At 55.4% G+C, this 14533-nt stretch overlaps 1 protein-coding gene across 2 annotated transcripts; it reads left to right on the top strand.

The window, feature by feature from the left end:
- On the top strand, positions 1-9847 carry LOC140901975 (cytochrome P450 2A13). 2 transcript variants are annotated; one of them, XM_073321488.2, is made up of 9 exons: positions 1-303; positions 735-861; positions 3110-3259; positions 3885-4045; positions 4939-5115; positions 5628-5769; positions 6374-6561; positions 7341-7482; positions 8987-9847. In XM_073321488.2, exons 1-9 carry the CDS (start codon positions 124-126, stop codon positions 9166-9168), a joined length of 1449 nt encoding a protein of 482 aa, XP_073177589.1. In that variant the 5' UTR covers positions 1-123; the 3' UTR covers positions 9169-9847. The 2 variants fall into 2 exon arrangements, with proteins under 2 accessions (XP_073177589.1, XP_073177588.1); XM_073321487.2 differs by having other exon boundaries at positions 63-303; positions 699-861.
- The last annotated feature ends 4686 nt before the right edge of the window (positions 9848-14533 follow it).

Here is a 14533-nt window from a genome sequence, read left to right as displayed (position 1 = left end):
TGCACAAGTGGCTTACGCAAGAGAGGCACCGATGCCAGGGTCCCTGCTGGCCGGCTATATAACCGCCCGCAGCGCTGGACCACGGGAGAAGGGCAGCGGAGCGGGGGAGGCTCCCAGCCAGCCATGGATCCCCTGGGAGCCATCAGCCTGTTCCTGGTCATCTGCCTCTCCTGCCTCCTGCTCCTCTCCACCTGGCGGCAACTGCAGGGCCGGGGGGAAATGCCCCCGGGGCCCACCCCGCTGCCCCTCCTCGGGAACCTGCTGCAGGTCGACCTCAGCAACATGCGCAAGTCGCTCATGAAGGTAGGTGGGCTTTTCCCGGGACGTCCCGGGTGGCCTGACCCCACGAGGGGCTCTCCAGTGCCCACCGATGCCCCCTCAGAGCCGCCGACCTGCTCAGCCTGCAGGAGCTTTATTAAGTTCTGTGAGGAGCTCGACCCCGGGTATCTCTGGGGCTGGTGTGTTGGGGCGGGGGCACTAGGGCTGGAGGGGGGGCAGAGGGGCTTTGCTGTGTGAGAGCAGAGGTGCAGGGATTGGTGTGTCCGGGGGGCGGAGGATCATGGGGGGGGTGGCAGGGAGGGGAGAGGCGGGGAGTGGGGGACAGGCAGGCGCCTGTGGGGGGTGCGGGGGGGGCAGGGCGCGTGTCTGGGTGTCCCCGACGCTCCGTGCCCCCGTCCCACACGGCGTCTCCGTCTCAGCTGAGCGAGTGCTACGGCCCCGTCTACACCCTCCAGCTGGGCCCCCGGCGGGTGGTGGTGCTGTGCGGCTACCAGGCGGTGAAGGAGGCCCTGCTGGACCAGGCCGAGGACTTCAGCGGGCGCGGGAAACAAGCCACCTTCGACTGGATCGCCCAGGGCTACGGTCAGTCGCGTGCGCGGGAGGGGAGCCAGCCGGGGGGCGCAGAGGGGGCAGCTCCCGGCCGGGGCAGAGTCGCTCAGTCCCGACCCGCTCCGTCTGGGGACGTGCCCAATAGCTTGGGGCAGAGCGGAGGCGGGGCTGGCTGGGCTGTTCCCAGAAATCCTGGCAGTATCTGGCTTTATGCAACCACCGATCGAGGCAGGGAGCAGCCTCCCTCCCGTTAGCTCCTGGGAGACGGATCCACCGCTCCGCTCCGCCAGGCTGCGGATAGGGAGCGTCTCAGCTCAGGCGTCGATCCGGGGAGCAGGTCCAAAAGCAATGTGGGGAGGGATTCTCATTTCGGGGGGGGGGGGGGAAACCATTTTAAAAAATCCCCCCCCCCCCCATTTCATTTGGCCTTTTGCACTTGCTTTCTCTCTCCACCCACCCCCACCGCGCAAAGGAAAAAACCTCAGTAAACTTTCAAAACTCAGGGGTGGTCAACTTTTGAGTCCTCACAAGAACAGCCAGACCGGGTCAGACCAAAGGTCCATCCAGCCCAGTGTCCTGTCTTCCGACAGTAGCCAGTGCCAGGTGCCCCAGAGGGAATGAACAGAACAGGGAATCACTAAGTGATCCATCCTGTTGTCCATTCCCAGCTCCTGGCAAACAGAGGCTAGGGACACCATCCCTGCCCATCCTGGCTAATAGCCATTGATGGACGTATCCGCCATGAACTGCTCTAGTTCTTTTTTGAACCCTGTTATGGTCTTGGCCTTCACAACATCCTCTGGCAAGGAGTTCCACAGGTTGACTGTGCGTTGTGTGAAAAAATACTGCCTTTGGTTCGTTTTAAACCTGCTGCCTATTCATTTCATTGGCTGACCCCTAGTTCTTGTGTTATGAGAAGGAGTAAACAACACGTCCTTATCTACTTTCTCCACACCCCTAATGATTTTATGGACCCGTATTTTATCCCCCCCCTGAGTTGTTTCTTTTCCAAGCTGACAAGTCCCCGTCTTCTTAATCTCTCCTCATGCGGCAGCCGTTCCATACCCCTAATCATTGTTTCAGAGTAGCAGCCGTGTTAGTCTGTATTCGCAAAAAGAAAAGGAGGACTTGTGGCACCTTAGAGACTAACCCATTTATTTGAGCATGAGCTTTCGTGAGCTACAGATGAAGTGAGCTGTAGCTCACGAAAGCTCATGCTCAAATAAATTGGTTAGTCTCTAAGGTGCCACAAGTCCTCCTTTTCTTTTTGCTAATCATTGTTGTTGCCCTTTTCTGAACCTTTTCCAATTCCAATCTATCTTTTTCGAGATGGGGCGAACACATCCGCACGCAGGATTCAAGCTGTGGGCGTCCCATGGATGGATATAGAGGCAACGTGATATTTTCTGTCTTATTATCTGTCACTTTCTTCGACTATTCCCAGCATCCTGTTGGCTTTTTTGGCTGCCGCTGCCCGTGGAGTGGATGTTTTCAGAGAACTCTCCGCAGTGACTCCAAGATCTCTCTGGAGTGGTAACAGCTAATTCAGACCCCATCCTTGTATATGTACAGTTGGGATTATGCTTTCCAATGTGCATTACTTTGCACTTATCAACGCTGAATTTCATCTGCCATGTTGTTGCCCAGTCCCCCAGTTTTGTGAGATCCTTTTGGAGCTCTTCACAGCCTGCCTGGGACTTAACTATCTTGAGTAGTTTTGTATCATCTGCAAATTTTGCCACCTCTCGGTTTACCTCTTTTTCTAGATCATTTTTGAATATGTTAAATAGGACTGGGCCCAGGGCAGACCCCTGGGGGACACCACTATTTACCTCTCTCCATTCTAAAAAATGACCATTTATTCCTACCCTTTGTTTCCTATCTTCCAACCAGTTACCGATCCATGAGAGCACCTTCCCTCTTATCCCATGGCAGCTCACTTTGCCTAAGAGCCTTTGGTGAGGGACCTTGTCAAAGGCTTTCTGGAAATCTAAGTACATTATCTCCACTGGATCTCCTTGGTCCACATGCTTGTTGATCCCCCAAAGAATTCTAGTAGATTGGTGAGGCATGATTTCCCTTTACTAAAACCATGTTGACTTTTCCCCAACAATTTATGTTCATCTCTGTGTCTGAAGATTTTGTTCAGTTTGCCCGGTACTGAAGTCAGGCTTACAGGCCTGTAATTGCCGGGATCACCTCTGGAGCCCTTTTAAAAAACTGGCGTCATGCTAGGTACCCTCCAGTCATTTGGTTCCTTCTGCTCTTTCATCTGCCCCAGGAGTGGCCTTCAGCAACGGGGAGAGAGCGAAGCAGCTGCGCCGATTCTCCATCACCACACTGAGGAACTTCGGGGTGGGGAAGCGAGGCATCGAGGAGCGGATCCTGGAGGAGACTCGTTTCCTGCTGGAAGCCTTGCGGGGCACGAAAGGTTTGTCAGTGTCCTGTTCCTCCGGTGCCGGGGCCACGTGAGTCGGGGGGCTCCAGACCCCCAGCTGGTGTGAACTGGCCGCAGCTCCACTGGGGTCAATGAGGCCGGCCCCCCAGCGGCAGTTAATCAGCCGTGTCTCCACCCCACACCAATTAACCTCAGAGCAGGGTTTGTCCATCACTCCCAAAGCGGCTTACAAAGGAGGTTGGGAGCATTATCCCATCAGGTGGGTGGGGAAACTGAGGCACAGGTCATCCCAGCAGGGCTCGAGCAAGGTGTTCAGGAGATCTCTGTTCACTTAGGACAGACCCCCGGTCCTGCTGAGATGGGGGTCGGGAGTCGGGTGAAGATGGTGCAGTGCTGAGATGCCACGGTCCTGGGAACCGGAGTGGGGCACCGACGCCATTGTTGTCTCGGGGCACTTGTCCGGTGTTCACCTCTAGGCTTCGTGGCCCCTTTGCCCAGGGCGGAGCTTACAGGCATGTGTCTGCATGGCAGGTGGCGGCTGCGAGATCATGGAGAGGGGGGTCCCTGGGGACCACGGGGGCTGTAGCAGCAGATAGGTCCGTGGCACAGCCCCCCGGCTCACCTGTGCCCCACCCAACGCTGGCTGTACCCCTGCTAGGTTTGCCCTTTGACCCCACCTACTTCCTGAGCCGCACGGTCTCCAACGTCATCAGCTCCGTGGTCTTCGGGGACCGGTTCGACTACGAGGACAAGGAGTTCCTCTCCCTGCTCTACATGATCACCGAGAGCTTCCGCTTCACCGCCACGGCCTGGGGGCAGGTACGCTGGGGGGGTGGGGAGGAGAGCGCCCCAGGCCACATCCCACAGCTCCGAGACCTGCCTGCCCCGGGCTGCGGGGAGCAGGGGAGGCGCCGGTTAGCTAGGGGAGCGGAGGGGGATGCAAGAATGCTGGGGGGGCAGCGAAGAGGAAAACCTGGGATCTGCAGTGATGGGTGTGAAATAGATAAAGGGGAATGTCGGGGGATGGACAGTGTGAATGGGGAAAGGGAGGGGGCATGTATGGGGATGGGTAGATAGATTGAGGAGTGGGGTGAGGATAGAACAGGGGTTCTCAAACTGGGGGTCGGGACCCCTCAGGGGGTTGTGAGGTTACTTCATGGGGGCGGGGGTCGCGAGCTGCCAGCCTCTCCCCCAAACCCCGCTTTGCCCCCAACATTTATAATGGTGTTAAAGATAGATAGATAGATAGATAGATAGATAGATAGATAGATAGATAGATAGATAGATAGATAGATAGATAGATGGGGGTGTCTGGGGATGGATAGATAGAGGGGATGTCTGGGGATAGATAGATATAGATTAGATAGAGGTGGGGGTATGGAGGTAGATAGATAGATTAGATACAGGGGTGTCTGGGGATAGATAGATAGATAGATGGGGTGGATGGGGATAGATAGATAGATAGATAGATAGATAGATAGATAGATAGATAGATAGATAGATAGATAGATAGATAGATAGATAGATGGGGTGGATGGGAATAGATAGATAGATAGATAGATAGATAGATAGATAGATAGATAGAGTGGATGGGGATAGATAGATAGATAGGTTGGTGGAATGGGGATGGAGATGGGGATAGATATAGAGAGATAGATCAGGTCTCAACCCACCCTGAGTTCAGTGGGGTCTTTGCTCTCTGTGCCCCCCAGCTCTACGAGATGTTCTCGGACACCATGCGCTACCTGCCCGGCCCCCAGCGCGAAGCATTCAAGCAGCTGGCAGGGCTGGAAAAGTTCATCGAGAGGAAGGTGAAGGCGAACCAGGAGACCCTGGACCCCAGCGCTCCTCGGGATTTCATCGACTGCTTCCTGGTCAAAATGCAGCAGGTACCGGCAGTAGCCGGAGGGGACGACTCAGTGGGGTCAGCATCAGGCCTGAGAGACCAAACGGCCTGATTATAACCAGGGGTTCAATTTGTAACGGGGTCGGTTCAGGCCTCAAACCCCCTGGGGCAGAGAAATCGAGCCCCATAAATGGCTAGGAACAACGGGCTTTGGTGAAAGCACTGGGCTGGAACTCAGGAAATCGGGGCTCTGTCACTGACCGCCATGTGGCCTTAGTCGAATCACAGCATTGCATTGTGCCTCGGTTTCCCAATCTATACAATGGGGATGGAGGGCCATCCTCTGAGACTGTAAGCTCCTTGGAGCAGGGATTGTCCCTCACTCTATCTCCCGCCCCAACGGGGGCCCTGATTTCGGCTGGGATCCGTGCAGCTCCTCGCACTCATGGGTGCTGACCTGGCGTCTATACAGTGTAAGGGAGTCCCGGCCAGATTCTGTTCCCAGCCCAGAGGTCTCACAAGCATCCTGGCATTTTTTTTCTTGGTCTTTCAAAGGAAAAGCAAAATCCTTCCTCTGAGTTTTCCCTGAAGAACATTGTTCTGACGGTGTTCAATGTCTTCTTCGCTGGGACAGAGACCGTCAGCACCACCCTGCGCTATGGATTCCTCCTGCTGCTGAAACACCCGGAGATCGAAGGTAACTGGAAAGGGGGGACAAAGGAAACACAAAGGACCAGATCCTCAGCCGGTGTAAATCGGCCGGGCTCTGCTGAGGGCAGCGGCGGTTCCTCCATTTACACCAGCTCCGGATGGGGCCGGACAGTCACAGCTCGGCAGCGAGTTTGACATGGGAGCAGGGTCCTGTGTGTGTCACTCCATCGTGATTGAAAGGAAGCCGACAGTCAGGGAACGCCGGGTCACTGTGGCTATTTCCGATTCCAATTCCAGGGGCTGGATTCAGATCTCGGTTCCTCTGGGGCTGATCCAGAGTCATCTCCTGACTGCAGTGGGAGCAGGGCCAGATCCTGATCTCAGCTCCCATGGGATCAATCCAGAGTCACTCCCTGACTGCAGTGGGAGCAGGGCCAGATTCTGATCTCGGTTCCCCCAGGGCCAATCCAGAGTCACTCCCTGACTGCAATGGGGTCAGGGCCCGATCCTGATCTCAGCTCCCATGGGATCAATCCAGAGTCACTCCCTGACTGCAGGGGGGGGCAGGGCCAGATTCTGATCTCGGTTCCCCAGGGGTCAATCCGGATTCACACAGGGCCCCCCTTTGAGCCGTGCTGCCGTCTCTGCAGAGAGGATCCACGAGGAGATCGACCGGGTGATCGGGCGGAACCGCGCCCCGAGCATGGAGGACCGGAGCCGGATGCCCTACACCGACGCCGTCATCCACGAGTTCCAGAGGTTCTGTGACGTCATCCCCATGGGCCTGGCGCGCCGGGTGACCCGGGACACCCAGTTCCGGGGATACACTCTTCCCAAGGTAGGCCCCTGGGGCGTCTGTCCCCCGCCCCGCCCCATGGCTGGGTCGGGCTCAGCATTGCCCCAGTGTCTGCTTTCCGCACAGAAGCAAGGTGGTACATCAGGCAGCGTGGTGGTCTGGAGCTCAGGATGCCTGGGTTCTCTGCCAGCCTCTGGGAAGTCGTGTGGTCTAGTTGGCTGGGCACCGGACTGGGGCTTATGAGACCTGGTGTCTGTTCCCAGCTCTGCTACAGGACCTCGGGCGACTCACTTTCCCTCCTACTCATTGTCTGCGTCCAATTCCCAGCTCTGCCACTGACTCATTATGTGACCTTGGACATCACTCTGTGCCTCAGTTTCCCCCATCTGTTAAATTAACTTGCATGCAGTTAATGAGCTTTTGTTTGTCTATTTACACTGGGAGCTCTTTGGGGCAAGGAGAGTCTCTCACTATGTCGGTGCAGTACCCGGCACGACCGGGCCCTGATCTCGGTTGGGGTCTGCGCAGCTAGTGCTGATCAGTTTCGGTTCATCAGCTGGGGATCTGGCCCAGTGTGTCTTGTACTTACTGTTGGTATTCCCACTCTGGGAGGAGCAGCGTGCAGTCCCCAGAGCAGAGGGCATTGGAGACACAAGATATGAACCTTGGATGCTGGCCTCTCCTGGCCACTTGAATTTTGATATCGGCTTGTATTGCAAATTCCTCCCATGGTTAGAACGACCCTGAATTGTGCCCCAGCATCCAGTGCTGTGGGTTATCGGCGTTTAATCGTTGCTGTTTGTCACCGTCTCTTTCCCCAGGGGACGGAGGTGTACCCGGTGCTGGGATCCGTGCTGTATGACCCCTCGCAATTCAGCAGCCCCGACACCTTCGACCCCAGCCATTTCCTGGATGGGGACGGCCAGTTTAAGAAGAGCGACGCCTTCGTGCCCTTCTCAATAGGTACGAATCCCTTAGCAGAGCTCGGTTCCGAGCGTCCCAAGCAGCGAGATCTAGGCCTGGCTCAGCCCCCCGGCTGCTAGATCTCAACCTGCTGAGCTGAATTTGTGTACGGAGAATTGTGAGGCCAGATCCTCAGGCGGTGTAAATCAGTGCCACTCCATTGGAGTCAGTGGGGCAAGATCCTCAGCTGGTGTAAATCAATGTCACTCCATTGCGGTCAAGGGGGCTGTTCACTCACACGCAGGGGTTAGTGTGCACTGAAGTCCCGTGGGGAAGCAGGGCCTTGTGAGCTCTTTGGGGCAGGGACTGTCTCTCCCTGTGGGTCTGTCCAGAGCCTAGCACAATGGTGCCCTGAACTCGGGTGAGGCCGACAGACACACCTGGGGTCATTATCATCTGTGGGCCACCCCACAGGAGTAGCTTGGTTCTTTTTCTCGTTTTGGCTCGATCGTTTGCTCCTCACACCAGTGAATACAAGTCTCCCAATGGTGCGATCGGGCGTGTTCCTGCCCAGGGAGCCATGGGGAACATGGCCCAGGAGTAGACCGGTGACGTTACCTCTGAATGCAGCATTGGTGAGACCGGGACTGGGACACCGTGTCCAGTTCTGGTATCCACGCCTCACACAAGGTGCTGACAAACTGGAAAGGGTTCAGAGGAGAGCAGCAGGCAGCATTGGAGGTCTGGAAAAGCTGCTGAACAGAAAGACTCCAGGAGCTGAGTGGAGAGGAGGTTAAGGGGTGGCTTGATCCCAGTCTATCAGCACCGCCTGGGAGGAGAACTGGGTTCTGACAGCAGCGGGGTCCCTAATCTAGCAAAGGCAGAATGGGAGCCAAAGACCAAAAGCTGAAGCTTGGTGGTAAATTCCAACTCGAATTAAAGTGCAAATTTTTAACACTGGGGGGAATTAGCCCCGGAACAGCTTCCCAGGAGTCGGGCGGGGGGGCCGTTCTCCATCGCTTGGATGCTGCAGATCCAGGCTGGCTGCCTTTCCGGAAGAGATGCTTTAGCTGAACACAGGTTACTGGGCTCAGTAGCGGAAGTAACTGAATGAGATTCTCCTGTATGTGCTTTGCTGAGGTTAGGCGAGATGATCACAGTGATCCATTCAGATGGTAATATCTCCATCCCGAGTGTGCTATTTCTCCATCCTCCTGGGTCCTCGCAGTCCGTCCCAGGTCAGGATCACTGAACAGAGCAGGGGGACTTTTCTCCCCTGTTATTTGCCCAGCTGCAGTGCTCAGAGCGTCCGGCCGCTTTCCCGAAGTCAGTGACTGTCTATAGCTCAAAGATCTGCCTCATTAACCCCTCCCAGCACAGCAAAGTAATGCGGCCTCCCCTCTTTAGATCTTCAAACGAATGGTGCCCAATCTCCCCAACAATCCCCATTGCTCCAGGCTGGGGCAGAGTTTGGACAAGGGGTGAGACCCCCTCCCAGATTCTCACCTGCCCCCGGAACCCTGCTCTGGCCAGCCCATGACGCCTCCTCTGTCTTCTCTCCTAGGGAAACGGTATTGTTTCGGGGAGATGCTGGCGCGTATGGAACTCTTCCTCTTCCTCACCAGCATCCTGCAGAACTTCCGCTTCCGCTCCCCCGTCGTGCCCAAAGACATCGACATCTCCCCGAAGCTGATCGGGTTCGCCACCCTGCCCTGCAGCTACGAGATCTGTCTGGTCCCGCGCTAGCCGCCCCACGGAAACAGACGGGACTTCTCGGGGCAGCCTGGGGGAGGGAGAAACACAAAGGAACCAGACCTGCATTAGATGGAGAACTGGCCCTATCCGAAAAAGGAGCCAGTGGGGGATCTGGCTGTGTGAAAGTCCCACTTAGGGTAGAGGATAGCTTGTATTTCCCCACTGGGCAAGGGAATCACAGCTCCCTGACACCTTTGCTTTGCACACACACACACACACCCACCCCTCTCCCGCACTTGGCCATGGCTGCTCCAAGAGTCTATTTACTGATGGGTCAGTCTGTTGCTAGGCCTCGTAGCTAGTCCGTTAGCCAGAGTAGCACGATGCTTAATAATGGCTTGCTGCTCGCACTAGGAGACAGTCTTTTAAGCCAGCGCGCTGTTCTCTTGATGGAGTAAGCCATGTGCAAACCACATGCAACCGGGAGATGCTGAATAAGCAGCAAAGCCCGGACTGTGCAGTGGGAAATCGGTCACAGCAGTCTGGGGTGGAGCTGGGCCAGGCTGCAGGCAGGTTCTCTGAACCTCATGGCTGCAGGGCCCAGTTTCAGGGTTTCATAGGTTTGGTCACTGTTCAGGTAACTCCCATGCTAACACCCACAGAAGCTGGTTTAGCTGCACTCTTTGAATTAGCTAATAAATTGGAGTGGGTCAGACCCCCACTAATTATGCCGAGCCTTGATTATTGATTGCCAACGAGCCTCTCCCCAGAGCAGGTGGGCGGGGAATGGGCAGTAAACAGCCATCTACAGTCAATTGTCCTGGTCAATGGGAGCCATCAAGATTCCAGACCACCATTAGTGGCCCACACTTTGCGTAATTACAATAGGCCCTCAGAGTTATGTTTCATATTCCTAGTTTCAGACACAAGAGTGATACATTTATACAAATAGGATGCCCACACTCAGGAGATGATAAGCTTTGTAACGATACCTTCCAAGAGACCTTTTGCATGAAAAGAACAGGAGGACTTGTGGCCCCTTAGAGACTCTCAAATTTATTTGAGGATAAGCTTTCGTGGGCTACAGCTCACTGCATCACAATGTCGCTCTTCATTGCCTTCAGTTGTGAGGGCTCAGCCCGCATGCATCGCTCTTTCATAGAATCATAGAATCTCAAGGTTGGAAGGGACCTCAGGAGGTATCTAGTCCAACCCCCTGCTCAAAGCAGGACCAATCCCCAATTTTTGCCCCAGATCCCTAAATGGCCCCCCTCAAGGATTGAACTCACAACCCTGGGTTTAGCAGGCCAATGCTCAAACCACGGAGCTATCCCTCCCCCCCAGGTCTGTTTAAATTCACCATCTAGAAATGGTGGCAGTGTGGCCTAGAGGCTAGAGCGCTGTCTTGAGTGTCCAGAGACCTGGGCTTTAATCCTGATTCTGCTACCGACCTGCTCAGTGGCCTTGTGCATGTCTCTCTTCAGACCAGGAGCTCTTTGGGGCAGGGACAGGCTCTCACCCTGTCTCACCCAAGCCCGGCACAAGAGGGCCCTGATCCCGGTCGGGGGCTGTGGTCACTTTCAGCAGTGGAAAGGGGAATGTAACACGCTACAGATGGGTCAAGCTTCACACTCACTTTGTCCCTGGTGCCGAGAGCTGAGGGCCGGGGGGAATATCAGTTCGTTTCAATCTGAAAGTGAACCTGTTTCACCAGAATGAAAAACCAAGGAAAAAACCACCCAAAATGAAAAAAAAAAAAAAGAAATGAAATGGGCGGGGGGGGGGGTGTCATTTATTTTTTCGAGGTGCCTTTTGATCCAAAATGAACGTTTTCCACTGTTCCACTTTGGGCGGCTTTTACCCTTTTGGTTCGTCAGCTTCCTTTAAACATCTAGAGCTCAGCTGCCAAACTGAATGAAAAGGCAAAACTCTGTTTTGAAAGGGTCAACAGCTGTTTTGTCGGGGGGGGGGGGGCAGGAGGGGAAAGGGGAGGGGTCAATTTTTTTTCCAGACCAAACTAGTTACTGAATTTGACCGAAGTTCATGGTCAGTTTAGCTTCCCCCAACTCTGCATTTCTGGGGCAAATTCACTATTCGCTGCAAAAATATCCCTGAGCTCTCGAGCCGACCACAGGCACAAAGCGGGGGAAATCAGCACCAGAAAGTCTCCCATGGATCGGGTCACAAGCAAGGAACACACGTTGAGCCGGGGCCTCTGACTGCTCCATGGACACGTTAGCAAAGGGTCAAGCGGTTGAGAGGCAACGAACATTCCCGGAAACCAGCTCCCAGGGACAGGCCACTCTCCCGCCACGGGTTGGCAGCAGGCGGCCCCGGCCTTTGGCCAGCCTGGACGGATAGTTGGTGTGATCAACATGAGCGAGCGGAGACCCAGAAAACATGAGGATTTGTGATGCCGAAATCGTGTGCTTTTTGCATGGCCCTAGGCCAGGGGTTTTTAACCTTTTTTCATTTGCAGACCCCTGAAAAATTTCGATGGGAGGTGGGGACCCTGTCAAATCTCAGACATAGGCTGCGGACCCCCAGGGGGCTGCGGCCCACAGGTTGAAAACCACTGACGTAGGGCAAAAGGTCCGGTGTTGCTGCTGCTGTGTCACAATGAAACCCCCTCAAGACCATGGCCTCATTCACACTTACCCCATCCCAGCAGCTGGGGCAGGAGCAAAAAGTTCACCCGGCTTCCACCTTCCTGGGTCTGACCTCGGAGTATTCAGCATCCTCTGCCCCTCCGTGTGCCTCCCACAGCCAGTCCGCTCAGGCGGGGTCCTGGGGAAGCCAGAGGGTCCTGCCCCACAACTCCGCAGACAGACGTGACTCTCAGCCAGCCAGTAAAACAGAAGGTTTATTAGACGACAGGAACATGGTCTAAAACAGAGCTTGCAGGTGCAGAGAACAGGACCCCTCAGCTGGATCCATTTTGGGGGGCAGTGAGCCAGACAACCACGTCTGCCCTTCACTCCATGTCTCCAGCCAGCCCCAAATTGAAACTCTCTCCAGTCCCTCCTCCTCTGGGCTTTGTCCCTTTCCCGGGCCAGGAGGTCACCGGATTCCTTTGTTCTCCAACCCTTTAGCTCTCACCTTGCAGGGGGGAAGGGCCCAGGCCATCAGTTGCCAGGAAACAGGGTGTCGGCCATTCTCTGTGTCCAGACCCCTGCACACACCTGCCCTCTAGGGCTCTGCAATGATTATATACCCTTACCCCACCCCCTGGAGACTTAAGAACTGCCTAGGGGAAACTGAGGCACCCCCACAATATTCAGAGGAAACATTAAGAACAGTCCCGCATCGTCACACAGGCCCATTGGCTCAGACTGTGACCTGAATTACCAAGTAGGAGCAATTCCAAACCAAGAAAAAAGTGAAAATGTCATAAGAGAATCCTTTGTCTGGTTTGATTGGGAGCTCTTTGGGACAGGGACTGTCTCTCACTTTGGGTCTGGGCAGCTCCTGGCACAACGGGGCCCAGATCTTGGCTGGGATCTGGGCAGCGTCCAGCCCGATGGGCCCTGATCTCGGTCTGGGGAATGACCCAAGGGCCATTGTCTTTCTTATCTGTGCACCTTCAACAACCATTAACCCTCATCCCATGTGGCACCACCAGCAGGTGATCAGAAGGGCAGAATTAACTCTGTGCAGTGGGGTCAGTTCTGGGGGCACCAGTTAAACTCCATGTCAAAGGCTTATGTGGGGCATGAGCAGGTCACAAGCCTTTGGTCCCAATTCAGGAAAGCATTTAAGCATGTGCTTGAACCCATCGCTACTCGGGACAGCCCTTGAGCACAGAGAATCAGAGAATCGTAGGACAGGCAGGGACCTCGAGCGGCATCTAGTCCAGTCCCCTCCACTCAAGGCAGGACTCAGGATTATCTAGACCACCCCTGACAGGGGTTTGTCCAACCTGCGCTTAAAAATCCCAATAATGGAGATTCCACAACCTCCCTAGGCAATTTATTCCAGTGCTTAACCACCCTGACAGTCAGGAAGTTTTTCCTAATGTCCAAGCTAAGCCGCGGTCGCTGCAATTTAAGTCCATTGCTCCTTGTCCTATCCTCAGAGGTTAATGAGAACAACCTCCCTCCTCCTTGTAACAACCCGTTCAGCGCTCTGAAATAGGGGTCTTTCCTGGATCGGACCTTTGGAAAACATTCCAGACGACACATCTGAGGGCCCCGTCGGCACCTGGCTCCCCGAAGAACCTCCAGTAAGCCCGGGAGGCGAGCGAGACGGGCTGATCCGTTGTTCCCGTCTCACAGCGAGGGGGAGTTGTGCGTGTGGGTGGTGCAGGGCGTGAGTTACGGGAGCACCAGCCATGTTGCGTTTAAAACCCCGTCCGTGCCTGTTTACCCTGCAGGGCCACATGCATTCCTGGCGCAGCCCCGATTAGCACAGGAACCCCCACAAGGGAGCTAGGGACCAGGAGGGTTTTCCTGGACATCTGCATCTACCGCCTGCTCATCTTGTCTGCACAGAGGGGAATGCACCGGAGTGGGACCAGCCCAGCCAGCCCTGCTCCGTTCCCCACCATAGGGAATTTGCTGCAGCTGAAGGCTAGGAACGGGTCCAAACCGCTCCACAAAGTACAGGGAAAGGGTTTCTCCCCCACTGCTGGCTGGGAGCTCAGCCCAGGCCCTGGTCCCGCCAGGGCCTAGCCTCCCCCTATTCCACCCAGCACAGGCTTGGCGTTAACTTCAGTCCCTGGGCTGTAGCCTCAGGCATAAAGTCAAACACACGGAGCAGGGAGCCACAGAGCCGAGCCAGGCTCTACGGGGCTTTTTATTAACAAGTTTCATAGATAGTGGGTGGGCTGGGACAGTCCTTTGCGTAAGTCCTTTTAAGCCATTTTTGGGGCAAAACTGGGCATTTGTCCCACTCGCTCTTGCCAAGTGCTGATCAGGGCAGGGCACGGAGGGACGTGCGGGGTGGGGGCAGAGGGGGCCAGCGGCAATGCTGGTCCTGCGTGAGAGGGAGGACTTGGGAGAACCGCTCAGGAGTGGCAGGGGGTCTTGGGCCAGCCCCACGTGGCATCCCGTTTACCCTTTGGGAAAATATGGTCACCCTACCCACAGAGCTTAATTCTCTGAACACACTGCACTAGAGTGGTGCTGTTCCCGAGCGAGAGAGAGAGAGAGAGATGTGTGTGGGGATGGCTGGGGGTGTAGGAGGATGGGTGGATGGATGCTGGCTCTGTATAGATGGATGGATGGATGATGGGTGTGAATGGGGACAGATGGCTGGATGATGGGTGTGAATGGGGTAGATAGCTGGATGTGAATGGGGACAGATGGCTGGATGATGGGTGTGAATGGGGTAGATAGCTGGATGTGAATGGGGACAGATGGCTGGATGATGGGTGTGAATGGGGGTAGATAGCTGGATGTGAATGGGGACAGATGGC

Source organism: Lepidochelys kempii, chromosome 23 (genome assembly GCF_965140285.1).
Source record: "Lepidochelys kempii isolate rLepKem1 chromosome 23, rLepKem1.hap1, whole genome shotgun sequence".
NCBI lineage: Eukaryota > Metazoa > Chordata > Testudines > Cheloniidae > Lepidochelys > Lepidochelys kempii.
This window is presented reverse-complemented; position numbering and strand designations above follow the sequence as displayed.